This window comes from Pezoporus flaviventris, unplaced genomic scaffold (genome assembly GCF_033815535.1).
Source record: "Pezoporus flaviventris isolate CSIRO_AGI_PZ_B2104156 unplaced genomic scaffold, CSIRO_AGI_Pfla_v1 ptg000129l, whole genome shotgun sequence".
NCBI classification, from domain to species: domain Eukaryota; kingdom Metazoa; phylum Chordata; class Aves; order Psittaciformes; family Psittacidae; genus Pezoporus; species Pezoporus flaviventris.
The window spans coordinates 716,304-743,665 of NW_026892677.1; the positions used below are offsets into that span (position 1 = coordinate 716,304).

The 27,362-nt window shown below is 53.7% G+C and overlaps 3 protein-coding genes across 7 annotated transcripts in view; 1 reads left to right on the top strand and 2 right to left on the bottom strand.

Annotated features, from left to right (window-relative positions):
- The window catches only part of PWWP2B (PWWP domain containing 2B), a 31,980-nt gene extending 14,527 nt beyond the window's left edge, over positions 1 to 17,453 (bottom strand). For 2 of the 4 annotated variants that reach the window (XM_061478686.1, XM_061478684.1), the window contains exons 1-2: positions 17,304 to 17,453; positions 8,691 to 10,332 (exon numbers count right to left, since the gene is read on the bottom strand). In XM_061478686.1, the coding sequence (XP_061334670.1) occupies positions 8,709 to 10,332; positions 17,304 to 17,434 (1,755 nt within the window). In that variant the 5' untranslated portion in view covers positions 17,435 to 17,453 and the 3' untranslated portion in view covers positions 8,691 to 8,708. Of the gene's footprint in view, positions 1 to 7,210; positions 7,682 to 8,114; positions 8,241 to 8,690; positions 10,333 to 17,303 lie in introns of those variants that run through there. The other 2 variants (XM_061478687.1, XM_061478685.1) reach the window with 2 other exon arrangements.
- Positions 9,970 to 27,362, top strand: part of BNIP3 (BCL2 interacting protein 3) — a 235,040-nt gene continuing 217,647 nt past the window's right edge. Inside the window, exon 1 of one of the 2 annotated variants that reach the window (XM_061478689.1) lies at positions 9,970 to 9,979. The gene's annotated coding sequence lies outside the window, so the exon portion shown is untranslated. Of the gene's footprint in view, positions 9,980 to 16,990; positions 16,995 to 27,362 lie in introns of those variants that run through there. The other variant, XM_061478690.1, reaches the window with a different exon arrangement.
- Positions 22,410 to 27,362, bottom strand: part of LRRC27 (leucine rich repeat containing 27) — a 30,787-nt gene continuing 25,834 nt past the window's right edge. The window contains exons 8-10 of the mRNA XM_061478599.1: positions 27,210 to 27,295; positions 24,231 to 24,361; positions 22,410 to 22,621 (exon numbers count right to left, since the gene is read on the bottom strand). Of these exons, the coding sequence (XP_061334583.1) occupies positions 24,320 to 24,361; positions 27,210 to 27,295 (128 nt within the window). The 3' untranslated portion in view covers positions 22,410 to 22,621; positions 24,231 to 24,319. The remainder of the gene's footprint in view (positions 22,622 to 24,230; positions 24,362 to 27,209; positions 27,296 to 27,362) is intronic.

The window sequence follows — 27,362 nt, forward strand, 5'->3', positions numbered from 1 at the left end:
CAAACCCATGTTCCTGACAAACAGGATTACTGCTATGAAGCAAAAGATCAAAGACCTTTAAAAAACCCTCACTTACAAATACAGAGCACAATAAAAGCCAAGAACACAACAGCAAACACAGGAAGATGATCACATTCCCAGCGCTGCTGAAACTGCAGCAGCAGCTCTGCTGTGGGCATGGAACCAAAGCAACACTGATCTGCCCAGACTCAGCATCCAGAAGGATCTGCAGTATCACCATACAGCTGAGACCTAAAGAGCTGATGCACTGCACCACAAATGCCCTAACTCCTACATTCCAGAGGAGGACTGCAACCAGGTTTCATGCACTTGAACCATCCTGCTCCTAGGAATCTGGGATAACTCCCAACAAGGCTCTGTCACCTGTAGTGGATGGAGTATAAATTTATACCTGATCTTGCAGAAGAATCTATTCACTTGCCTTCCAATGGACGTTGAGGTTTTCAAGAGCACACAACAGACTCACAGCTTATTACCTGGCACCTACCTAAACCTCAGTGAGGCCCATGGGCAGAATGGCTCTCCCGTGGTTTTTGCAGAAAGCTGACCCTTTAGAGCCAGGTTACAGCTTGGGAATGTTTGGTCTAACCAGGAAAAGGTGCATTTCCCTGCTGAGGAGCAGCAAGCCCTCAGGCAGGTTTTATTCGCCGGGATTGTCACACTTGGAGGAAGGAAGCAGCACAAGAGCAGGATGCCAAACCACCCCCCAGTGAAGGCTTCTGCCTGCGCCAGGGCAGATGCTGTCCTTCCTGGGCAGAGGGATGGGATGGGGATCTGGGACAGGAATGCGGCTGAACCATGGCTGCCCACTGAGATGACCTGGGGACAAAGATCAGGGATTCTCTTCCCTGGGAGCAGAAAGCTGGTGCTAATGGCAAAAACCCACACTGCTTTAGAACAACGGATGTGCCACATCCCGCAGTGTCAAACCTCCTGCCCTCCTCTGTGCCTGTGGATGCATGGGCGCGCGTCCTGGACACACAGAGCTCTGCAGCCCCAGAGGCCACCCCTGCAAGAGTTCAGGGTCTGTTCTAAACAACCAGGAGCAGAAGCAGGAGTTTCCAGCACGCACCCAGGAGAAGCAACACAGCACGGGCTGCTCCGGCACTCCCACCTCACTGCTGGAAAACCTGGGGGATTTGTTAAACAAACCTGCAAAAGCCGCTGCTCCCTGCTGGAGATAAAACACGACACTGCTGCAGTATCGATACATGTATGAGTAACCAACACACAGCAGGCCCACTGACTCAAGACAACGGCATGATCCAGCAGCCCATGTGCTGAGCTGGATGTCAGAAGGAAAGCCAAGGAAGCTCTGCTGAAGCCAAGTGCTTATTCATGATAGAACCCCAAAGTTTTGGATCAAATAAAGCCATTCACAAGTTCTGATTTAACAGCTGTGGCAGAGTGCAGAAAACTGATTTATCTGCTGAGATTACTGCTCCATCCCTGGCAGTGCTCAAGGCCAGGTTGGACACAGGGGCTTGGAGCAAGCTGCTCTAGTGGGAGGGGTCCCTGCCCATGGCAGAGGTTGGAGCTGGAGGAGCTTTAAGGTCCCTTCCAACCCAAACCAGGCTGGAATGCCCAGCAATGATGATGGAGATGGGGCTTAATACCTTGACTTTCTGGAGTGCAGTCCCCACATCCCAAATCTCCAGCTCTCCAGTCAGTTTTGGGATGCTCTCTTGCTTCTCCTGGTGCCATCCGTACCCTGGATTGGGAGCAAGGTGGGATCCTGACACCTGTCCCTTGTCAGGGCTGTGTCTCTTCCCTGTGCTAGGGCTGCCGGGCTGGTCCTGGTGCCCATGGGCAGCAGGAGGCTCTTCGTGCTGCTGTCTCTATGGATGCAGCATGGAGCAAAGGTCCACGTGTGGCTCCTCCACCTGCATGAGTGAATGTGACTCCCCTGGCCTGAGCGGGGGGGTCACAAATGCTCCCCTGAGCCTTCCCACATGGGCTCCATCAGCTGCCTGCAGTACCTGTGTAACCTCTCTGGGGATCCTGTCTCTGAAAGGGAGGAGCTGGGCAGAGTTTTAATGAAGGCTTTTTTCCAACAAGTTGATTAATTTCTGCAGGAGTTACTGCTTTTAACTGCCAGGGCAGGTCCTGTTGAACCTGTGTGAGGTTCATGCTATTGTAGGATCAGACAGAATTGTGTTCTTTATAAAGCGTGTTTCCTGTGTGCTCTCTGCAGCACAAGGAGTGGACTGTCGCAGGATTACTGGCTTGACTTCCTCATGAATGATGACTTGCTCTGTGTTGACTCATGCCAAAACCCTGAGCCTTTTTCCATGCAGAAAGCAGAAACCCCTCGAACCCGATGCTGGATTTTCACAGAGAGGTGCTCAGGTGATGGAGTGGAACACAGGAGAGCGCAGCTGCAGCTTGGCTGAAGTCACCTATGCCCTGATGCCTGGGGGGCCAGAGGTGGTTCCAGCACACCATCAATGGGTCAGGGATGGGGTCCCGGCCCTCCTCCTGCAGGAGGGCACCACGGGAAGGAGGGATGGGTTTCCTCAGGCTGCTGCCTGTCAGAGCTCCTCGGGGTGCCCTGGCCCCATCCCTCCGCTGCAGGGCTTGCTCCCCCTGAGCCTGCGCTGGGGCTGCTTCACTGCCCTTCCCGAGGGGAGATGTCTGCAGGAAGAGTGATTGGCAGTGCTGTCAATGGCATATGAGCAGGAAATACCCCTCAAAGCAAGCTGCTTGGGTGGAGGAGATGAGGAGGCTTCATGGGGCTGTCACTTGCCAGCCTGCCAGGACACGCAGGGTAACCAGGGCTTGCTTGCTCACAGGGCTGTGGTAGCAGAGGGCTCCATGCCACGGCACTCCAGCTTCCCAGAGGAACCATGTGCAGGAGGTGGGTCCCTGACTCCAGCATGTGTCCTGGTCTTCACCTGGAGCTGGTCTGGGAGCACTGGTGGTGGCGGTGCAGCCCTGGATCGCTGGCACATGCAGGAACCCTCTCAGTGCTGTGCTCATGAAGGCAAAAGGCCCAGGCCTGGGGTGCAACCTGTGCCATGGAGGGGTGCTAAGTATGGCCTGTGCCTTGTCCTGAAGTATCCAGGCATGAGTCCCCTGAGCAGGGCAGAGCTGGAGCGAGCAGGGTCCCCATGCACCAGCATGCTTGGGATGCTGTAATCCCAGACTGGTTTGTGTTGGAAGGGACCTTAAAGCTCCTCCAGCTCCAACCCCTGCCACAGGCAGGGACCCCTTCCACTAGAGCAGCTTGCTCCAAGCCCCTGTGTCCAACCTGGCCTTGAACACTGCCAGGGATGGGGCAGCCACAGCTTCTCTGGGCACCCTGTGCCAGCGCCTCAGCACCCTCACAGAGAAGAGCTTCTGCCTAAGAGCTCAGCTCAGTCTCCCCTCAGGCAGGTTAAAGCCATTCCCCTTGGCCTGTCCCTACATCCCTTGTCTCAAGCCCCTCTCCAGCTTTCCTGCAGCCCCTTCAGGCACTGGAGCTGCTCTAAGGTCTCCCCTTAAGGAGCCTTCTCCAGGTTGCTTAACTGCAACAGAATTAGGACAAACTTTAGAGCCTGACCCACTGACAAGAGGACTCCTGCAGCAAGGGCTTCCCCAGCCCCTGCCCAAGGTCCCTCCCTGCCCAACTTCCATGCTCAGTGAGCACACGTGGCTTGTGGCTGCAGTTTAAGCACCTCCATCTGAGCTGAAACCCCAAACAAGTAAATAAATACAATCCCAGGAAAGCTGGGAATTCCATTTTGATATTCCTTTCTAAAGCTCTGAAGAAACAAGTTTCCAGGCTCTTTACCCGGAGCTCTCTCCTCCTCATGGAATCAGCCAGTGCTGCGGATGGGGCTGCTCTGCAGGGCCTGGCCCCCTGCACACTCCTCTGTACCCCAAGATCCAGCACAGCCCCTGCTCCTGCACGGATCCAACGGGCACCAAGCAGGGTGGTGGCACTATGGAGGGACAGGCACCCCCCTGCTGCCCACGGGCACCGCACAGCCCACGTTGCCTCCAGCTCCCCAAGGGCTCGGACACCCTCTGCCCAGAGCACAGCCTCCAGGGGAGCTGCTAAGCCCTGTGGCTGATGCACATCTCCCTGGGCAGCTGCAGCTCACATAAACAGAGCCCATTCCTGGGCATCTGCACAGCCCCTGTGCAGTCAGAAATAGCAGTGGATGGCCCGTGGCACTGGGCCTGGAATGGGTCTGGGGCACGGAGCGGAGGCACAGAGGGGCAGCAGATGGCAGAGGCAGGAGCAGCACCACAGCACAGACCCATGTGTCTCCAAACACAGCCACAGCAGTCACAAGGCAAAGGGACGAGTGCTTTTGGGAAGAGGCAGAGCAGTGGGATGCCACCAGCGGCGCAGCTCAGACACCCAAGCACGCAGTGCAGGCTATTTCAGACTTGTTCTCCTGCTTTGCATTAGTACGCAGAGACGCTGACTCCCAGTGTTTGGAGGAAGACTGAGAAGCAGTAATTAAGTTGGGTGCTTGGTGTGAGTTGACTGAACCATCCAGAAACCAGGCCAAGAAACATCTCAAGCATCCATCTTCGGGCTGAAGCACCCCACGTGAGCAGGAAGGTGTTTTTACAACCTGAGCTACCACAGCAACCACTGTGTGAAGCCAGGCACCACTTGTGCCCCTGGTAGAGCAGAAGAGAAGAGGTAGGGGAAAAAGGAGAGGGATTTATGTTGCTTCATAAACTGCTGGCAAGCAGCACTGGCTACATGCACATACAGAGCCCTGAACAACTTTGGAGGTGAAGTCATAACCCGGCGTTCCAAATTTTACGTTAGAGCTTACTATATATAGCAAGTATGCAGTAGGCTTTGGTTTTACTGTACATAGTAGCTTTTGGTGATGAAAGGCTAAAGGAACCAAGGCTCTGTTAAGCTACAAGCAGCAAAATCAAAACCTTCCAATGGTTCTGTTACAGGTTACAGTTCCACAGCTCGGGGGTAGAATGGATAAAGAAAGGGAGGAGGAATAAAAGATCTTCCAGGCTGCAAAAGCAAATGCACGCACAGATTGCAGGCTTGATTCATGCAGAGATGTGCAGGAGAATCCACAAGCAGATTTGCCAGAAGGTTTTAGTGCATGACAGGGCTGTGGGCAGGGAGAGCTGGTGAGGAGCCATTCAGGGAGCACAGAGCACAGCCTTGCAGTGCTGCAGGGTTTGCTCGGCCTCCTGAGTGCCCCATCCCTGCTGGACCAGCACTGTCACCAGCATGCAGCACCGGCAGCGTGCGGCTCTCAGCACCACACATGAGCACAGGCTGCAGGCAGCACCAGGGGATGCTCAGTGGCATTCTGGTCCTGGCACTGCTCTAACCAGGAGTCAGTCTGAGTTCCAGGCCGCTGGTCTGCCTGCTGCTCCTGCAGAGGCCTTGTTTTACCCATCAGTGACAGGGCCATGATAAAAGTATTTTATGTGCAAAAAAACTATAAGGACAAAATATTAAACCCATAACACGATCATACCAGCTCCGGCTGCTTCCACTTGTGCACATCCATGAATTACCTGGATCGTTTGTATGTTTTTCTAGTAACTGTGCGCTTGGTCTGGCTCTGTGCTATCAGTAACAAGCCCTGGTGCTGCCAGCAAAGGCACAGCACCATGGATTTTACAGCAGCAATGTGCATTACCAGTCTGATGCCTGCTCTGAGAAACCATGTTAACAGGTATGAGGCTGGACATGCAGCCCAAGTGACACAGTGCTCCCGGGACCTGGGAATTGCAAGCCTTAGTGAAAACTGAAGCTGTATCCTTCAGGAAAGAGCAGCTGATGAGCAACTGAAGGGAACATACCAGTTCTGCTTAGGGAAATTCAAGGAAAGCGATGAAATTCAGTCTTCCTGAATGGAGAGAATTAGGTACAGGGCAGGACTCTGAAATAATGAGTTGATGTGTAAGTGATGTACTGAACACTGGCCACCTTGGTCTCACCAGGAACCCATGTACATGTGGCACATGCAGCACAGAAGTTTTGTTCTGCTGCTCTAGTTCTGAGCAACTGCAGTTGTTTCTCCAGCTACCACATCACCTCCAAACTGGTGGCAGCTCCCCTCAGACACTCGTAAAGCAGAACATCACCTGTGGAAAGCCAGCTGAAGGAGGCCACTGCAATGGTGATATGTGTTAAATGTACTTATATGGACAGCAGAGGTTTGGCTGAAGAGTAAGGAGGGAAGGAAGGGTCTGGTCTAGTGCAGGCCATCCCAGCAGCTTCTTGTCATTCTCAACACGTTCTTCTTTCCCCCACTTTACAGAGCTGCTTCACCCCTTCTCTGTACCAATAGCTCAGATACCCACCGTGCCTGCTCTAACCCAGCTCTACTCCTTCTTGAGGCCCTGCCCAACAGCCTTCCACCCTGCATCTCATGCCCAGGTCTCACCATCAGCACCCCATCTGCACTGGTCCTACAGGTAAGAACAGGCAGTGTTTTCCTTAGGCTAAAACATGTGACTGGGCAAACATCCTCCCATTTCCACTGATGGTCTGGACTCTGGGCTCCTCTTGGCCACACGCTTTCCTACTCCACACAGACTGATTGGCACGGCCAATCTGACTGCTGAGCACGAGCTGCTGCTCCCCCCTGCCCTCCGCAGAGGCCACCAGATGTGGCACACCAGCCCAGCAGAGCCATCAGTAACAGCGAGAGCGTCCTCTCTGCTTCCCAAACTGCACGGACACACAGCCAAGACAGTTAGGGAGAAGGATGAGGCTCTGCTGCTCCTTTAAATAGAGCACTGTCCATAAAGGAGCGATAGATTTTTACCATGATTCTCCTACTGGCAAGGACAGCACATTCTGGGCATCAGGTTTATTTATACTCCAGATCTAGCTAATAGGAATTTGGGTGCAATCCAAATGCTCTTGATATAATGAAGTCTTTACCCAGAGTTAAGCTGCATTCGAAGGGCCAAGATTAAGGATGAAGCTTAAATGCTGCTGCTGCAGTTACATTTTTACTCGCTTGAATGTCCAGCTTTCCAGACACCTTGAGCACACAGGATGAATATACCACACTTACATCCAGACGTGCTGAGTTGGAGCAGTAACTCAAGCAAGGCAAGTCCTTCATTACACTCAAGCAAGTGGTGAAGTCCCATGACAGAAGGTACAAAAAAAGTCCTTTTTCCCCTCCAGGATTACATGAGCACTGACCATCACAGTCCCACCGCTTAGATGAAGAACAGCCTATATAGGAGCAGTGCTGGCTTGGGTACACACAGCCCTTCAAACATGAAAAAGAGCAGAAAGATTTGGGGGACAACGTAACAAACCCCCTGTATAAAACAAGACCTCTGAGAACAAGACTCCTCCTAATGATTAGTTATGGTTTTCAGAAAGGTGTTAATCCCTCCCCTTTTCCAGCAGTATCACAGATGAGGTCTTGTCCAGACAGTGATGGCTGGAAGGTTGTGAAATGCTTCCAGATCCCATTCGAGCTGCTGGATTTCCCCCATGGACTTCACCAAGAGCACTGCAGTAGGGGCAGCATCACCTGGAACTCCAGATGTGTTTCTATTCCCGCTCACACCACATCCTGTGTGTTTAGGTACCAAGTTTTCACCCTGGGCAAAGTTTTGACTGTTTGATGTGAGGGAGCCCCATCCCCCCTCCATGCTTGCAGCAAACATGGAAGCACTCACAAAGAACCAGCTCCCACGTCTGCCTGTCCTTAAACAAAGAGGTGAAGCCCAAACGGATTTAATTTGATGATCCAGGCTGTTCCCCAGCAATGCACGGACACTTCAGGCACAAAACCTCAAGTGCTGGGAGAACACTGAATAATGGTTCCTCAGTCAAGGCTGGGTTCTGATATGACCATTCTGGAGAGCCATAAAATGCATTCATAAGAAACCCATATCATAGACTCACAGCCATTGCTTGTGTTGGAAGGGACCTTAAAGCTCCTCCAGCTCCAACCCCTGCCACGGGCAGGGACCCCTTCCATTAGAGCAGCTTGCTCCAAGCCCCTGTGTCCAACCTGGCCTTGAGCACTGCCAGGGATGGGGCAGCCACAGCTTCTCTGGGCACCCTGTGCCAGCGCCTCAGCACCCTTACAGGGAAGAACTTGTGCCTTAGATCCAGCCTGAACTTCCCCTGTTTCAGTTTAAACCCATTACCTCTTGTCCCTTCACTACATACGGTCATATTGGAGGCTCAGAGAAACTGCAGTGGAGCAAAGGGCCTCCAAGGGCCTCAACTGCTATGGGTAATTGCTGGGCACCAGTACCTAAAGATGATAAATATCATCTCAGCTCCAGGAAGAGCTTTAGTTCTTTGAACCAAAAGCTATTTCCCAGAAATTTAAAGTCCGGCAGCTCTTTGCCCTCCAGGCACACATGATTAGTTCTGACCCATACAAAACACCCTCAATACTTGCCACATCCACCTGTAAATGGCACTGATACATCACTACGGCTCTATTAGCTCTTTGATGCTTGCTTCCTCGCGTGTCCACTTCTTTGTGCACCCTCTGGGTTCCAACTCCCACGGTCCCCCCACAGGTTTTGAACTAAAGCTTCTTACCCCCTCTGCAATCACCAGCACCAACCAACAGCCAGACATTTAATAACTGCCAACCTCAGGATTTATGGAAAAGTGAATGCAAACAAACAGTGCAATGTAGATTAAAACACACAAGGAGGTTTTCCATGGGGAGCATTAGCTCCGAAGCACTCACCTGATACTGGAGGCAAAGTTATGTCTCAAACTGTGTTAAGAGATCTCTGATTTCTGGAGTCAGATGCTCCACTGCCTTGGCAGCCTCTGTGATAGCTTTCCGATACATCCCTTTCTTCTTGCGGTTAAACCTCAGTTTGAAAAACTCCGAGAAAGGAGAGAGTTTTGAGACAGACAAGAACGAAGTCGTTGGAGAACCAAACCAGGACACTTTAGCTTCTCGCCACGAGGGCTCCCCGTTCTCCTTCTGGCTGAGGTTTATGTCAAGAACACGCGCTGGCCACCACGGAAACCCATGAATCTTACCCCAAACTATATCCCCCACTGAAACAGTTCTTCCGTCCTCTGTGACGCACCTGGACACGCTCTGGGTGTGCAGCCGGACCGTCAGCGGCGGCACAATTTTACGTTCATCTTTTGAAGATGAGGAGACGGATGCATCATCCCCAGGCAGAAAGTCACACATCTCCGGCGATGTTACCTCTGAACTGGAAGACTTGGACTCATCCAGACTGTCATTACTACACACTGATAAGCTAGAAGAGTCTGCTTTTCTTTTACGATAATTCATAAGGAAAGCCAAGTTATCGTGTCCATCTTTACCTTGGGGAAACCTTTTAAAGTCCTCATCTTCACCTGAACTCCCTGAAGACACCTCAGCTAAACTTCTGTCTGTGGACTCGTCATTGTAGAAGGCGCCGGGGTTGGACTCCCCGCTGTTCTGAAGGACATTGATTTCATCAATAAGCTCTGCCTTGTAGATTGAAACACTCTGACCGTCATTGATGCGATGGGGCTTGAGCCGGATCTTTGGGGGTGGGACATCCGCGCTGGAATGCACTGGCCGTGTGAGCTTCAGCTTTGGAATGGAAGCAAGCTGGCTGCCTGCTGACTTGTCCAGGAAACACTTGGTTTCTCGACACCGTTCGGAGTCCCTGGTCTCCTCTTGGTCCTCCCCTCCGTTCTGCACCGTCCGCTCTGCACAAAAGGGTTTCACTGAGCCGTGCACCCGGGAAGGGATTTTGACAACCTCGCCCTTCCCCTGTGGAGTGCTGTAGGATATTTTGATGACGGGTGTTCGATGCACTAGCTCCCCAGAGAACTTGTCATCCTCTCTCTTCTCCCTTTTGTTCCTTTTCTCCATGTAGTCGGCGTCGCCGTGCTTCTTCTGCTCCTTGTCCTGGATGCTCAGCTTCCTCCTGGTTTTGACGGTCTGCCTGCTGGCGCTGGCATCCTCCGGGTTCAAGGTGTTCTTGCACTTCTCGCACAGGACCTGCCGCGGCCGCAGCCTGATGGTGCTCATGATGAGCCTGCCCGGGTCCCTGTTCCGCGACAGCCGCCGCCTCGTCCTCTTGATGGTGCGCGGCGGCGGCTGCGGGACCCACTGGTGGTACGTGTGCCGCAGCCACAGCGGCCGCGGGAACGGGGCGCCCTCGAAGTACGGGGGGTACGGCGGGAGGCTGGGGGGGGGCAGCAGCGGCGGCACTTGTTCATCACCGGCTCCTGGGGGCGGCTTCTCTGCAGCGGGCAGCGGCTCCGGCACCCCCGGCACCGCGGCTCCAGCAGCGACCCCGTTAGCACAGGCGTCCGCAGGAGGGTCCTCGGGCTTGGGGAAAGAGGATGGGAGGCAGAACAAGCCAGACCTGGAATGGGTGAGAAGGACAGGGAGGGAAAGAGACACGGAGTCAGATGTTTGAAAGGTGCTTCTCTGGGAACACTGCACACAGCAAAAATGCTGCTGTCAAACCAACCAATAACCCTCCCACAGCTGCAGCATACTGAGAACACACACTTCATAGAACCCCAGCCTGGACGGGGTTGGAAGGGACCTTAAAGCTCCTCCAGCTCCAACCCCTGCCACGGGCAGGAACCCCTTCCACTGGAGCAGCTTGCTCCAAGCCCCTGTGTCCAGCCTGGCCTTGAGCACTGCCAGGGATGGGGCAGCCACAGCTTCTCTGGGCACCCTGTGCCAGCGCCTCAGCACCCTCCCAGGGAAGAGCTTCTGCCTAAGAGCTCATCTCAGTCTCCCCTCGGGCAGGTTAAAGCCGCTCCCCTTGGCCTGTCCCTGCTATTTCCCTTCACTTCTAAGACAAGGCAGCAGATTCTGCCACTGATAAAGTCACAGCATTTCAAATTGAGGAAAGGGTTCTACTCTCCAGCCCGAAGTGTGGAGATCAAAATCTCTGCTTCCATGAGCACCCTGCACAAAGTTCTGCTCTAAGAAGTCTACTTTGTCAGCGGGCTGGTGAAGCAGGAGGAGCGCTGTGATGCTGATCATGCAAACCTTCTGGGAGCTATGAAACTGCCTTCCCAGATTTTCCAGCTTCTCATTTGAAACCTGAACATCTCAGCTCGGGTGGGTAACCTGCACTTTGGAGCCACAGGCTCAGCAGTCCACAGCGCTGCTGCTCTGCCCTGGCCTCACCACACAGCACCTCATTTGTTAACATAAGGGATACACGCTGCTGCCTCAGAACAGCAGGACTAAGGATGAGGTGCTACTATTCAACACCAAGGCTCATCAGAGCCTGGCCAGGCCTGGGTACAGTGCCTTGCACAGACATTGCCGAGAGCAAACCCTTTGAAACTCACAGCTGTGACTCGTGTCTCTGGGGTGCTGCACCAGAATTTACGCCCTTGGCCCGACACCAGAGACACTGTGCTCACACAGCACTTGGACAAATATTTGCCCTGAAACACTGACTCAGGACAGCAGCGCTTGGCTGCCCAGAGAGCTCTGCACAGAGCACACGGCCAGGGAGGTGTCTCAGCATTTTTAGTAACAAAAACCACTGTACGGGTGAGCCACCAAGAAGCCACAGAGATGGAGAACAGGCACGGACCGAACACGCGTTTCCATTTCGGATACTTCATTCCCATTGCCCTCCTCACAGGCCATCGTTTTCTTTCCAACCCTTAGGAAGGGCCTTTCCTCCAGCAAGGGAGGGGTTTCTTGGGGCTGTTGCAGAGAGGACTCTGGCAGCCATTTAAGCAGAAGGGTGCTGAAGGCTTCCCCTCACTCACACATCCCCTCAGCAAGAGGGGCACAAGTCACTGCTGCAGGTTTGCTGATGGAGAGGAAGAGGATGGAGAGGAGCCTCCTGCCTCCACACCAACACCCAGTGCCCAGCTCTGCCTCAGGCTGCGCTGCTTTCTGGTGGGAAGGACCCTAAAAACCACAGCATCCCAGCCTGAGGTTTGTGTTGGAAGGGACCTTAAAGCTCCTCCAGCTCCAACCCCTGCCACAGGCAGGGACCCCTTCCACTAGAGCAGCTGGCTCCAAGCCCGTGTCCAACCTGGCCAGGCACAAGCAAGGAAGTGCCTCCACCCCAGCAGCATGCATGCGAGACCAGACACAAAACAGAGCAGGGCTTTTTAAGCAGATCACAGGAGAATGGGGATCATGGATCCCACTAACTGTGGCTCTGATCACCAGCTTCACCCTCCTTTTCTCAGTTGAACACAGACTGCATCTCTCTCACCTGATCTCCATGAAGACACCCACCAAGTTTAAAAATAGATGTCACAAACCAAGCAAGCAGCAATGAGCTTGATGCTGGTACCAAGTCATGGCCCTTCTCTGAAATAAGACCCAGCACAGTTACCTGCGCTCTGCAAAGCCCTGTGCCATCACTCAGAGAGCAAGAGCGCAGGACCTGCTGCTCAGGTGCCAGGTCAGTTGAACTGGGAAGCTCCAAGTTTGAGTGGAGAGGATTAAACTGCTGAAACCACAGCATTTGGAACAAAACTCCTTTGTTCCAAGAGGGTTTTTTAAACAGAGACAACCGAGAGTGTAGGTGTCTTTCAAATGACAATCAATGAAGCAAGCACAGTTTGTACAGCCAGAGATGTCAGCATCATTCATAAAACAACTGAAAGTGGTGTCATTTCCGAAGCTCTGGATATGAATTCTGGTCACTTTATGGATTTGGCCACACCAGGATTCATTTTCGGCAGCAGCAGCTTCCTCAGGAGCAGGCAGTGGCTCTGTCCTGGAGGACCATGGCTACGCAGGGACAAGGATCTCCACAAATCCTGCTCATCACGTTGGAGCAGCAGGACTGCTCACACTGGTGGCCCAGCCCTACATCCTGCATCCCACCGCAGCATCCATCAGGAGATTGCCATGGCACAGGGTGCTGGGATGGTGGGACATGCAGCCGGGTGTGCTGACCATGCAGCCAAATCCTGCCCTCTGTGGCTTGCGACCCCCACAGCAGGAGCTCACAGCTCCCTCCTCGCTGCCTCAGGACCCCAGCAGCACCCAGAACCACTGCAGCCACGCTGCCTGAACTGGGCGCTCCTACAGGCACAGCCAGGGCAGGCAGGGTAAGCTACACCCCTGCAGCTCCTGCTCCAGCCAGCACACCAGAAACCTGTGCCAGGTGCCACACGGGTGCCCCAGCACACCACACATGGCCACGGGTTACCTGCTGTGCTGGGATGTTGATGGGTGCACATGGGCGATGGACACTTGCTGCCAGGGAGTCTCTAGATCTTTCCCTTCCTACTGGAAGGGCCTCCAAAGGCTAGGAAAGCAGTTCTGCTGAGCAATCATTCCATTTCGAGCCTGCCTGCCTACCTACCAAGCCACTTCTGCACAGAGGTAAGAGGAGTTCTGCCCTCTGTCCTGCCTCCCCACCAGCCCGGGTGCACCCTGGCCCTGTTCTCAGGCGCAGGGGGAAGAACAGCTCCAGGGAAGTCACCAACAGATACCTCTCCTCTTGTCCCTGCAGCACTCACAGCACCCTGTGAACAAGCACCATCACCCACGGCTGCTTTTGGTTCCTCTGCGCCTCCTCACTACCTGCTCCTGGTGGGGATGCAGCACTAAAACCCTCCTGAGCAGCAGCTGCCCCCCCCTGCGGGCACAGCTCCCGGTAAAAGGATTGAGCTCTGGAGCCTTCCCACCCCCTGCGGAGCATGAGACACTTCAGCTGACACCCACCACCTCCAGGAGCAGCACAGGGAGAAGCACCAGCTCCACACCACCTCCAGGAGCAGCACATCGGCTTCACCAGCCTCCCTACACCCCCCAGATGTTTCTGCACACATCTGGATGCAGTTCACGTGTTTCTTCCACTTACTGTCACTATTGATTGTGTAGATCTAAACCCATCTAGCTAAGATGAAGGTGCTTGAGCTGGCGGATCAGAGGCACTGCTGCATGTACAGATACGATGAGGAGCAGGAAATACTGTGGGATGAGATTTCATCCTCCTTGTACACCCCTTTCTGGGACAGCCATAGCCAAATGGACAAAGTTACCTGAGCCTAAGCTCTGTCTAGAGCAGAAGAAACCATCCTTGGATTTGTACTCGTATAAAAAATAGCTAAAAATAGCTAATTTAAGTTGCAACAAAACTGCCACATCTTGTTACCAAAAACGCTGTAACTGTGGTCAAAATGCATTTAAATCTCCTGGTGAGCAGGAGTGCTGTGCAGCTCTGGAGGAACAGGAGAGGGCTGCAGGCAGCAGGAGCAGGGCTATAGAATCACAGCATCACCCAAGCTGGAAAAGCCCTCCAAGTTCCTCCAGTCCAACCCTTACCCCAGCACTGCTCAGGCCACCCCCAACCCATGGCACTGGAGCCTCATCTCCACGCTGTGTGAACACTTGCAGGTTCGGTGACTGCAGCCCTGCCCTGGGCAGCCTGTTCCAATGCCTGAGCACCCTCTGGGGCAGGAATTGTTCCTCAGCTCCATCTAAACCTGCCCTGGTGCAGCTTGAGGCCCTTTCCTCTTGTCCCATCCCTTGTTCCTTGGGAGCAGAGCCCAGCCCCTCCTGGCTCCATCCTCCTGTCAGGCACTTGTAGGGAGCCATCACGTCCCCCCTGAGCCTTCTCCTCTCCACACTGAACCCCCCAGGTCCCTCAGCCCTTCCCCATCACACCTGGGCTCCAGGCCCTGCACCAGCCCTTCCCTGGCCCTGCTCCAGCACCTCAATGCCTCTCTTGCAGTGAGGGGCCCAGAACTGAACACAGGATTTGAGGTGCAGCCTCACCAGTGCCAGTGCAGGGGCACAATCCCTGCCCTGGCCCTGCTGCTGCACTGGTGCTGATACAGGCCAGGATGCTGGTGGTTACCTGGCTGTCAGGGCACAAGCAGCTCATGTACAGCCAACCAATACCCCAAGTCCTCTCCCACCAGGCAGCTTTCAGCCACTCTGCCCTGAGCCTGCATTAATGGTAAAACCAGCTTAAAACACAGAATAAAGACAGAGAGACACCATACAGGCCCCCACTGCCCTTTCTTTAAGGGTTCTCCCCTCTGGTAAAACAACACGCTCTGGTTGCTCCTCTCCTGTCAGTCCCACACAGCCCCAGCTCTCCAGTGGGACAGCACTACCACGTGGCATTGACTGCTGCCTGGCAGGTACAGGCAGAGCACATGGCAACCTCCACATAGGGCACAGGCCATCGAGGGTCACAGCTCTATCAGCAGGACAACAGGGAGGAGTAGGGAAAACGTCTCTGCCAAACCTCTGTTCTGAACTAGTTTGGGGGCCTTCAAGGTTCAGCACCAAGCTGACAAATTCCTACTGCCTTTGGGACACAGCTCGACCTTTACACAACAACCACAAGCAGACAGACTCCTGCGTCCTGCTGTTCATGGGATGAGATTCCTTCTTCCCTCCACATTCCAAATGCAGGGCTGCAGAAGGGGAGAAGGTAGCTTTCAGCCTGCTCCTCATGCTCACCCAGACTCACTATGCTCCCAGCAGCCAGACCTCACCTCACACACAACGCTACCTGTTGACAGCCACAAGCAGAGGCCACAGCTCTGCAGCCAGGTCTTGGCCACCACGTCGCAGGCTCATGGGAGGGATGTGGCCCCAGCAGTTGGTCTGCAGAACACCCAGAGAGGCGAGAGGCTCCCCCAGTGCTGCAAGAGGCTCGTGGAAGCAGAGCTGTCCCCTTCCTGGGGCTCTGAAGAGCGGGATGTGTCGAGGAGAGGATTAAAACACAGCCCTGAGGAGCCCATTCCATGGTGACAACCTGAGTCGAGGCTGCTCTCCTGTCCCTGTGCAGTGCTGCTGCACCGATGGGCTGTGGAACACCACCCAAAGGTGTCAGCTGCCGTTAAGGTGACAAGAGGGAGCAGCATCAATCGTGATGCTGCGTGACCTTGGGGCTCACCTCTGCCACAGACGAATCTGACCAGTACAGACCACAGTTACTGGGGCAGGAGGGAGGCGATGGGGCAGCTCTCCTGCCCCTGAGCCAAACCACATCAACACCTCCTCGTTCTGCCCACCCTGACCCACTACATGTCTGTGGGCAGGATGCTGCTGCAGCATCCCCACTGTGGGTCCAGGCAGCCTCCAGCTGAGCTGCAGGTCCCCTGGTTGATGGGATGACAGCAGAACAAGAACCAAACCTCAGACAATCCCACTGTCCCGACATGGCAGCCATGGGCCATCTCCTGTCCCAGCAGAGACCAGTAATCCAGGGCTCCAGAAGCATCTTAAAGCCTGGGAGGAAATACCCATTGGGTCATTCCTGGGATTCGCAGGGGGAAGAAAGAAGGAAAAAGAAATCATGGAGAAAGGTTAGAGAGGAAAAAGATCAGGTATGAGAAGTGCGCGCTGGCAGCAGGGAGGAAGACAACCGGAATGTTGGAAGGCAGAAGCAGTTGGAACCGGCCGAGGAGATGCCTCGTGCCGCCGCGTTGGCTGGAACTGGACGCCAGGCCGGGTTTAGAGGCTCTAACGGAGCTCGCTGCCTGAGCGTTGCTGAGGACCTGGCTCCAGTTTTCAGGGGAGGCACGTGAAGCTAAACAAGCCCTGTAAATGAGGCTGGGAAGCCTTGCTTCGCGCTGCTGCTGAAGGGAAGCACAGAGCCACGTCGGAGGGACCCCCATCAGCACCGACCAGGCAGTGCGGCCCCCGAGCAGACAGGAACCGAGCTCTGAGCCCCAGCGCGGGCAAGCGCGGAGCCCCCGGTCCGGTGTCAGTCCTGGGGCGGCTGCACCTACCAGCGAGGTGCGTTAGAGGTCGGGGCGTTCTGAGATGAAGCGTTCACGTGTGGGTGCTCCCCGTCCTTCTGAAGGACGGGCCCTGCCGGGGGACCTCGGCACCGGCCATGGCACCGGCCCGGGGCTACTGCAGTTGCTGCAGGACGGGAAGCGGGGCCAAGAGACCCCCCCAAGACCCCCGGGAACTGCGGCCACGGCACCGGCGCAGTGACCTGGCGGGCAGTGCCAGCCCCAGCGCGGTGACCAGGCCGCAGGGACCCCGGGACGGACCCGCGGGGCCGCTCAGGGCGCCGGAGTCGGCGGGGCCAGCGCTGGCCGGGCCGCAGCCTCCTCCCAAGGGCGCTGGGCGGCCGCGGCACAAGGTTGGCGGGGGCCCGCAGAGAGGGGACGGGGCGGCCGCGGGGGCACGGACACGGTCACCCGGTCCCTGCCGGCCCAGCGGCCACGCCGGGCTCCAGGCTCGCAGCGCCCCGGCCCCGCCGGCAGCGGGACAGCCCCGGCAGCCGCACCGGCCCCGCTCAGCCCGGGGCGCTTTGTTCCCGGCCGGGCGCACAAAGGGCGAGGCACGGGACCCCGCTCCGCTCCGGTCCGCCCCGGTGCCGCCGCGCTCCCGCCGCCCCCCGCTCCCGGCGCGTACTTCTTGCCGCAGTCGATGAGGACGCCGGTGAAGCGGCGCTCGCCGAGGCTCAGCGTCACCACCAGGGTGTCGTTCACCACCTGCTCCACCACCACCGGCACGCTCGCTCCCGCCCGCGGCACCTCGGCCATGCCGCCGCTCCCCCCCCGCCGCGGGGTCCGCCGGGGCCGCGCCGCGCGATGACCTCACGGAGGGCCCCGCCGCCGTGCGTGCGTGACGTCAGGGCACCGCCCCCGCGCCGCAGGGCGGGGCAGCGAGCGCGTGTGCGGGAGGGGCGGGGCTAAAGCGTGGCGGCAGTGCGCCCCCTGGCGGCGCGCGGCAAGCATGAACGGGCCCGGAGGGTGGGCGGGGTCAGAGGGGGCGGAGCAAACAGGCCACGCCCCTTCTCTGGCCTCGTCACGTAGACCGGAGCGCGGCGCGGGTTGGGGGTGCGGGTGCCGGTAGCGGGGGCCGTGCACCGGGACCGGGAGGACCCCATGCACCCGGCCGGACCTCAGAGCGCCTCCAGCCCCAACCCCTGCTCCCACAGACAGGGACCCCTTCCACCAGAGCAGCTTGCTCCAAGCTCCTGTGTCCAACCTGGCCTTGAACACTGCCAGGGATGGGGCAGCGAGAGCTGTGCAGCCCTTGCAGGCCGTTTCCACTTTTACTTCAGCGCTGTGAAGACCAAACCCATGTGAAACAACGGCCAAATCCTCTTCAATGTAACTCTGAGAGAGAAAGAAGGGAGAGAAAGTTCTTCCTTTAACCTTGCCTTTGCTGGTCATGTGCACAGTGCAGCAAGTGCTGGCCCTGTGTCCCTCAGGGGCTATGCAGAGGGAGAATTCTCAGGGAGCACCTCTCAGTTCCTGGTGTCTGAAAGGTGACTTTTTGGTAGATCTCATCCGCTTCACTTTGATAACGAGCTCATCAGATAACGTGACCTTAAAACAGCTCCAGCGCCTAAAGGGGCTGCAGGAAAGCTGGAGAGGGGCTTGGGACAAGGGTCTGTAGGGACAGGCCAAGGGGAATGGCTTTAACCTGCCTGAGGGGAGACTGAGCTGAGCTCTTAGGCAGAAGCTCTTCCCTGTGAGGGTGCTGAGGCGCTGGCACAGGGTGCCCAGAGAAGCTGTGGCTGCCCCATCCCTGGCAGTGTTCAAGGCCAGGTTGGACACAGGGGCTTGGAGCAAGCTGCTCTATCGAAGGGGTCCCTGCCTGTGGCAGGGGTTGGAGCTGGAGGAGCTTTGAGGTCCCTTCCAGCACAAACCAGGCTGGGGTTCTGTGGTTTTCACTGATCACAGAAGGATCCTGTTGTTACCTGGGGGCTGAACAAGCTCAAGTACACTGGATTGGTACAGAATTAATAAAGTATCTTTGCTGTCAGATGAAGCTGAATTCCCACTGCACACAAAGGACGGAAACGCAGACATGAAGCGTTGAAGCCTTATGAAGGTTTCAAGCACAGGCTTGCCCAAAAAAGGCCAATAAACTCAGATGAAGAGCACAATGTGTTATTTTCTCTGTTGCTCTAAACAGCAAAATAAGAACAGAAATCCTTCACACTTAGGTATTATTTATTATGGAATCTTTCCAATGTTGCAGCATCTGGAGGACAGGACAAGCTGTAGCCCTGAGGCAGCCTTGACTTGCTGCAGACCCTTGCAAACATGCTGAGAACAGCACTCAGGCATAGAGAGTTCCAGGGTCACCAAGGACAGGGAATTCTGTGCTGGTTATCGAAAGGAAAGGGATTTTTTGAAGCATCCTCCACAACATGGTGATACAGAAAATCTGCCTCTGAATCCATTCTACAGTGACTAAGGCAGTTTCCATCGTTGCAGCACCCATTAAATCCAATGGTGCTGAGCATACCTTGGGCCAGACACAGCCCAACCATGGCAGGGGACAACAGAGAGAGTGGGGACAGAGGGAGAACACAGCATTAGGGAGGGAGGAAGAGCTCTGGTACTGGTGAAGCTCAGCACAGGGACCCCTTCCCGGGACCCTGCAGTACCGAAGGTCACTAAGCAGGGGTTCAGCTCCTGTTGCACCTGAAGAGTAGCTCTAAAGCCAGTTATGATTCAACACTGAACACAGCACTCATGATGAAATCCAGGCTATCTGACATGGCTTGGACTGGGACATCCGGTGCAAGGCTGGAGCTGTGTTACTCATGAGATGAGCTAGCTCAGAGTACAGTTCCTCATATCAGCACAGTTACAAATGGGTGCTCCAAACCTTGGGGGTGACTTCGGCATCTTGTTTTCACAGGATTTGTGTCTCCTGTAGAAGCGAGCTTGAGAAGAACGTGCAGAGAGGCTGAGGAGACTGTACCACACCTACCACACATCTGCTGCAGGGACAAACCTCACTACTGATTAGAGCACATGGAATGTCAGTGTGCTTTAACATTGTCAAGGTCAAGGGAAGACTGAGTGAGAGGAGAGGAACCACTGGCTTTCACAATTCCAGGCAATCAGAACAGAACGTGTGACTGGGGAAACTCTTTGGAATTTGCCCTTGGTGAGTCAGGATAATCTCCTGGGAAGGCTGGGAGACGACTCCCAGGGAGTAGCTCCTCCTGTTGGGTTTGCTGGCTTGGTTTGTGGATCTTCAACCTTGGATTTAAGCAAAGCAAAACCCAGAGGATGGACATGTAAGTGTGTATAACAAAGAGCAGAAATCAGTGCATATGTCTGATGTTGCACAGGTTGGTTTGTGGGAATACAGAAGCTACTGATGATGAAAGAGCTGGAAGCATTAAAGCTCAACAGATTTTGAAAGCAGTAAACACTCAGTACATGTATTACTAAACTTATCAGTACTAAATATATCTGTGAATACTCTCAGCTCCATATTGGTGTGTAATGTACTTTTTACCACATTTAGAGTCATGTTCATTCACTCAGAAGTTTCCCAAAATTGTAGCAAACTTGATGGAAACTGTAAAGCTCTTGTCAGCCCTCATGACAATATGCTGCTTTATGGAAATGCAACCAGAGATTTTAAAGCATCATTTCTTTCACCATGCAGTGGGTTATGAGTGCTCCGGGGTACAAATGGTCACCTTCAAGGGCTGGAAATCCCTCCGCTATGGTGAATGGACTCAAATCCCCAACTGCCACCCAGTGACGGATGCTTTTTGGGCAGAAATCCCTCCGCTATGGTGAATGGACTCAAATCCCCAACTGCCACCCAGTGACTGCTGCTTTTCGGGGTAAGGACCCCTCTGAACACATTAACAGGCCATTAGCAGCTCCTCTGCTCTGGCTCCCTCGAGTGCACAGCAGCCTGTGCAGGTGTACTTGGCACTGCAGCTGCCAGTGGCTGAGCCCCTGGGGGCAGCCGCCAAGGAAGGGGCCCTGCTGAGCAGCGCCAGGACTCAGGGGTACGAACCCAAAGGGCAGGTTGTTCATGGGGACAGGAAAGGAACCAAACCGCAGCCCTGTGCCACCCATGAGAGCAGGGGGATGCTCCCTGTGCCAGGAGGCCCCGGTGTGGGGCACTGGGGCCCTGCGGAGTGCACTCCCTCATGCCACGGTGCTGATGGCATAGGTGGCTCTGACAGCTCCCTTGAGGAACTCGCTGTGTGCGACGCCGGGGTAAGTTTAGAACAGTGTCACCGTGCCCTGGCGTGGGGACAGACGGTGCCCTGCGTGTGGCGAGTTTGCCCTGTCGGGTACAGCAGGGAGGCTCTGCCTTCGGTGCATGGGAGCGCTTTGGCTGGGAGGCCAAATGGAAACCAGAACATAAAATAACGGCAATAATATCAGAGATTCTTCTCCCCACAAGCGCACGGGCTGTGCAGTGGTGCAGACCCTGCAAACCTGAGGCTCTGGAACCCAGGACTCCGTGTCACCAGCTCACACAGCCGCGGCCGTGTGTGCGTTCCCACCGTTTCTGCTCAGGGAGTGCCAGGACTCCCCGGGACCTGGAAGCCCACGTGCCAGTGAAAGGTTCTGAGCTGGGTGAGCCCAGGCAGGCTCAGGTTCTCATTGCTGCCTGAGAAGGAGCTGCAATGGAACAGGCTCTGATGGACTGCTGCTCCTCTTCGGAGCACGTAAAGCCTGGGAGCACTATAGAAAGGGTTTGTTTATTACCACGATGCAATTCTTTACTGGGTAGAGGCTTTGTCACGTTTAGTACCACCAACACTACCCCTACGCGCTAATGAAAGGGATTCCTTGCTTGATTGGAATGCACAATAGGTACACCATGTGCCATGGCATTAGATATAAGGCAGAAGCTCTTCCCTGTGAGGGTGCTGAGGCGCTGGCACAGGGTGCCCAGAGAAGCTGTGGCTGCCCCATCCCTGGCAGTGTTCAAGGCCAGGCTGGACACAGGGGCTTGGAGCAAGCTGCTCTAGTGGAAGGGGTCCCTGCCCGTGGCAGGGGTTGGAGCTGGGTGATCCCTAAGATCCCCTCAGCCCACACCACTGTGATTCCATGATTTGTACTTGCTCTGCCCACAGGAAGTGTATTTCTAGGGCAGTTTGCTTGTTTGAATGTGGCGAAATCATCAGCTGGGAGTGTTCCACAGAGGGAGCGGCCCAGGAAGCAGAAGGGACAGGGGATGGGGCAGCCAACAAAGAAGAGGCAAAGCACTGACTCACGTTACTGACAGAGAAGTGACTTCACTCGCACTGGCCACGCAGCTTCAGTCCGGACAATAGAATTCTGACTAATGTTGCAATAAGCAGATAAATTATACAGCTACAGCTGGGAGGACAGCTCTGGTTCTCTGTTCCCAGCCAGGATACTGACTGACGGCTCAAGGTGCAGATTTGAGAGTGAGCTTCCCAACTGTAAATGGGTAACTGTGAATTTCAGCTCATCGCTGTATTAACCACTTGCACTGACTGCCTTGGGTACCCCGTGGTTAATATCAACACCCTCATCCACTGAGTGCTGTAACAATCCTTGGCCACCCCTTATGTTTTCCTTGGGTTTTGTCTTCTACCTTAGAATCTCGGCTTTGCTTTTGAAAGACTCGAGTGCTGCAGGTGTTCACATGTGTTCGCACAGTGCCCGTGGGTACAGGCACACCACAGACGCACTTCTGGCAGCAGCAAAAATACGCGGTTTAATTCTTAATGGTTTAAAGTATTTGGTACCAGGGATTTTTGTGAGGTTAAGGAAATGTCAAGCCAACAACGTCCATCAGCACAGAGCCCTGCGGCCGCTGTCCTGCCTCCAAAGAGCAGATACTCACTGCCTCACCATCTTGTTTTGCTTTCTTCATTTCCGCTTGGGAAGCTCCTTTTAACTCCTGCCCCCCATGCTTTCACCACTGCTGTGTGCTCTTTGATGTGCTGCTCCAGCTTCTTTTCCCAGCGGGATCTAAGTAAACACGGTAACATTATTCCAGTTGCTCTGTATTCATTGGCCCTTCTGTGCCCAGTTTCAAGTGTTATAGCTCATTTCTGCCAGAAAGAATTACAGACACAGGGAGCAAAATGTGGCCTTGCCTTTGCTAATGTGCACCCGGTGGGGCACGTGCCGTGTGGGGGTCTGGCACTGTCCCACGCTGGCTCGCACGCTTGCAGGGATCTATGGAATTGGTTCGTTATTGATGTCACACCACATCCCGCACCTCGCTCAGTGCAGAAGCTCGATGGTGCTCTGGGGAGAGCTGAGGGCTTGGCAGCGCCACAGACTGGATTTGGTGGGTCCTCGGCATGGCTGCTATGGGAGCTGGAAGGCTTTGAGGGAAGGAGGCAGCACAATGGCAAAGGACAAAAGGAGAGCAGTGCAGTGATTCACGGGGGAATGCTGAGCGGGTTCAGCACAAGCAGTGGGTGAGATGGAAGCATGTTGACAAAACAGGAATCTGAAGGGCCTGAGCTGCCCCAGGGCAGGAGGCTGAGCCTGCTTGACTGTCTTGCTTTGTAGGTAAGATCATGTTGGGCAGCAGAAATACAAAAGGAGTGCTGCGGAGCACTGCTCTCCAGTGCAGAGGCACATCCACACAGGAGGAGAGCCAGTGCAACAGCAGGGCTGGAGTACCAGTGGCTGCTGAATAATGGATTTACTGCACTTGTCTGGCCATAGCCCTGGTACCTGCAACCGCCTCTCTTCCATGTTACAAGACAGTGTAATATAGTGTATTTTTCCTTAAAGCTGATTAAATTTTTCCTTGACTTACAGACATCTGTTATGAGCTATGTTCTGAGATTACAGCTTGAACATGCTTATATAGTTGGTCCAGTTACAGCCTCATACAAAGCCAGTGCAAAGTGGAGCAAACCAGCACAGCTTGCACTCACAAACCAGAACATTTCCAGCTTTCCCCATACACGTTAAAACTAAAGAGAAAAAAGCCCTGAAACTCAATTTGAATACATTCTAAAACCAGCACCAGCCCCATTTTACAGGCTCTAAAACCTGGGCCCATGTTCATACATAAACTCTCAGAAAGAGGAATGACTTCAAGTGTTCTCAGGTATTTTCCAGCCCTGCTGACAGACTCGAGCAACTGAGACAAGCGTGAATTCAGGCTCTGCGCTGAGCCTGTCAGGGTGAGGCCATCAGGACCAGAGGTGCTGAGTTTCTGGCCAGCCCCTGGCTCACGCTCCCTGTGTTCAGATGATACAGAGATACAATAACATCATTGGTTTATTATTAAAACTAATTATTACAAATACATTAGGAATTGCTTTAGGAGCATGCTTGGAGGCTGGATGTTGCACTATACATGAAGGAGCCAATGCATGTAGCTCAGGGACAAGTCTTGAAGCACTAGTGAGTCTCCTTTAAAAGGTTTTGGGTTTTGTTTAATAAGCCTGGAATTAAGTTGCCCTCTTATTTCTCCTTTAACCACAATGCTTCTTTACAGGGGTGCAAGATTTCTTTACTTGATAGGATAGCAAAAATGAAATGAATACTTTCATAAAGACAAAATAAATGGAAGTTATCAATTGCATTATATAGCAACAGTTTCAGCACTCACCTTGAAGCTTCACCCTTTACTTCCAGCATCCATTCTTCCACTATCTGAGGTGTAGGGTCCTGTTTCTCAGCTCTCTTGTTCATGGTGTGTTAACTGATGTTATCAGGTGCATATGGTGCATTTTTGGGTAGCTACAGCAAAATAGAACGGTAACACGTTATCTGATGATGGCAGTGATTAAAACCTGGTTGCACATTGAATTCAAAGCACGGTGAAGGCTGCAGTGATGGCTGGTGGACAGTGACCACTGGAAGCACTGTGGCTGGCGCTAGGCTACTGGGCTCTGGGGACACACGTGTGGCAAGACACTTCCCATGTGTTTTCCCAGTTGCCACACAGCAGGAACAGGCTTTGATTTCTGTACAAAGGTTTAATATGGAGCCCAGAAAATCAGACCCCAAAGCTGTGAGAAGGCTGGGCTGGAGCACCTTGAGTTTTAGTACGGTAATACTGGTGCTGTGGAGCATAGTGACTGTGCTCATGAGCTCTGCTACGGCTACACTGGCTGTAAGTCAGAATCCTACAACTCAGTTCTGCATCTTGTACTTCTATGTGTTATTGCTTTAAATCAAGCTGCAACTTGGTGCTACGCTGGTCAAGTGTTAACCAGGTTAAGTGTCACTTGGGGCAAGCTGCTCTGGTGGAAGGTGTCCCTGCCCATGGCAGGGGGTTGGAACTGGAGGAGCTTTAAGGTCCCTTCCAAAGCATTCTCTACGATTCACAGATGAAATGCAGTATGTATTTTGTCTTTACTTACAAGAGTATTGCTTCCCTCAGATCTGGGAATAAAAACCAGATAACCCAAATCCTTTGAAATGATTTAAATACAGATCAATGGTGATGCTTTGCACAAGCTCCTGCCATAAAGTGAAAAACTTAAAAATGCCTCTTAATGCCTTAAGAACAACCCACACAGCCCAGAGCAGCACCCACCCTCCTGGGGGGGGGGGGGCAGGAACGTGCCAGAATGTATAGCAATATGTTCGACATAGAATACTGCATTAGCAGTAACTGTGAATGCAGCACAGTCTATCATCCAGCTTCTGTCCTGGCACTTTTTTCTCAGTAGATATGTGTTTGCCTTGAGAGCTTGATCTCATATTACTGAAAACAGGAAATGACCATTCCAACATGAACAATGTGAAAACTGGAGTTTTTTTTTTACTGGAGTAAAAAGTCTCTCTCCATCTTTCTTACAGGCCCCTTTTAAGTATTGAAAGGCTGGAATAAGGTCTCCCCAGAGCCTTCTCTTCTCCAGGCAGAACAAACCCAACCCCTATTTATTTATCTGGGAACATGGAAGCAAAATAATGTAAATGCATCAGGTAAAAGCATACTTGTTCCTTCTCTTGCCACTCAAAATTCAGTTCTGTTCTATGCCAACTGGATTTCTGTGGTCCTAAAAATAACCAGTTGGGTTGGCAAAACAAAGCCCTTCCTGCACAGAGAAAGCAGAGTGCAAAGCCTCAGCGGGAGAAGAGAACACCCTGGGAGCTGTTATCCATTGGGAGGGTTCTCAGGGCTTCAGCAGGAGCTCAGGGAGCCAGTTTTCAGTGAAAACCAATCCAGTCAGACCCCGTATTCAGATGTGACCCTGGCTCATCATAGCAGAAAGAGACATTTCTCTCACAAACTGCTCTCTCAGCCCGCACGCATAAAACCCACCCTGCAAACCTCTTCCTGCACCACAGAGAACCTTTGCTTTGGCTTTGCTTCTGTGGCAAGACTGGCCAAGATGTTGTCACAAGTGGAGGCATTACATTGATGTATCTCTCTAACTTCAGGGCAATAAGGGCAGCAGTGAACATTCACAGGCTAGAATCAAGTTAAAATGTGTGGTAACCTGGACCTGGGTTACAGCTCCATTGAAGATCACAGAATCCCAGCCTGGTTTGTGCTGGAAGGGACCTTACAGCTCCTCCAACTCCAACCCCTGCCAAGGGCAGGGACCCCTTCCACTAGAGCAGCTTGCTCCAAGCCCCTGTGTCCAACCTGGCCTTGAACACTGCCAGGGATGGGGCAGCCACAGCTTCTCTGGGCACCCTGTGCCAGCGCCTCAGCACCCTCACAGGGAAGAACCAATGAACTGTGACACTGAACCTGTACAAATTCCTTGTTACCACTGAGCGATGGAGTGCGTTTTCATTTTAAACCTGCTGACATCTCACAGAAGACTGGGAATCTTCCTACGCTTCCAGGGTTAGAAGGAGCATGTTCAGCAGCCATGAAACTGAGATGCAAGAATTCCTCACAGCAAGAGAAACACCACCCGAGCATCCCCGGCTCCCTCAGTGATCATCTCGAACTGCCTTACTCACTGTCTTTGCTACAGCTCGTTTTCACACCACAGCATTGGGAGAATCGTGTGCATCCATTTTTAGCACCTCATCTCTCGCAGCGCTGCATTATGAGGAATGAGTTTAATGGCAAAGCCAACAGGACAGCAGGGTTTGGATTTTAGATTTATTTTGTTACTCTGGAGAGAAAACTTCTCAGGCCTTTCACACAGGCTCGGGAAGAACCAGAAGCGAGGTCCCCTCCTCCCGTGTGCCCTTCCATACCCATATGTTTACAAATCCCTGGAGGAACCAGCAAATCCAGCCGGCTTCCAAGTCACTTTGGCAGCGGCTGCATTGCAGTGGAGGCGTTCAGTGATTTCAGACTCCCATCTCTACACACGCACGTCTGTTCCAACGCCTCCGAGCGCCGCTTGCTGGAGCCACCGCAAATTTCCAAGAGCATCGTGAAGGATCTGGCGACTCCCACACTGCACAGGGGGCTCCTGCAGGAGCCACAGTCCACGCAGGAGTCTGCGCTAGGGTCAGCAAAGCCACCGCTGAGGGCATGCTGCTTCGAGTCCTGGGATTCTCTTTTTAGGTTTTAAATTTGAATGTATGGACTATATGGAAAATAAATCAGAGGCTACCACTGGTGGACTGGGGGTTCCCATGTCCTGCCTTGCTGGTCTCTACGACATACCATATCCGCCTTTGTAGGTAAGAATCTAAACGCTTCTTTCTTTCCTCGGCTTTGCCTGGCTGCACCATTCCCAAAGCATTTTTTTACTGCTGAAAAGGGGAATTTGTGTCAGATTTTTAAAGCCATCACTTTAAGAGGTCGATGTTGTTACTC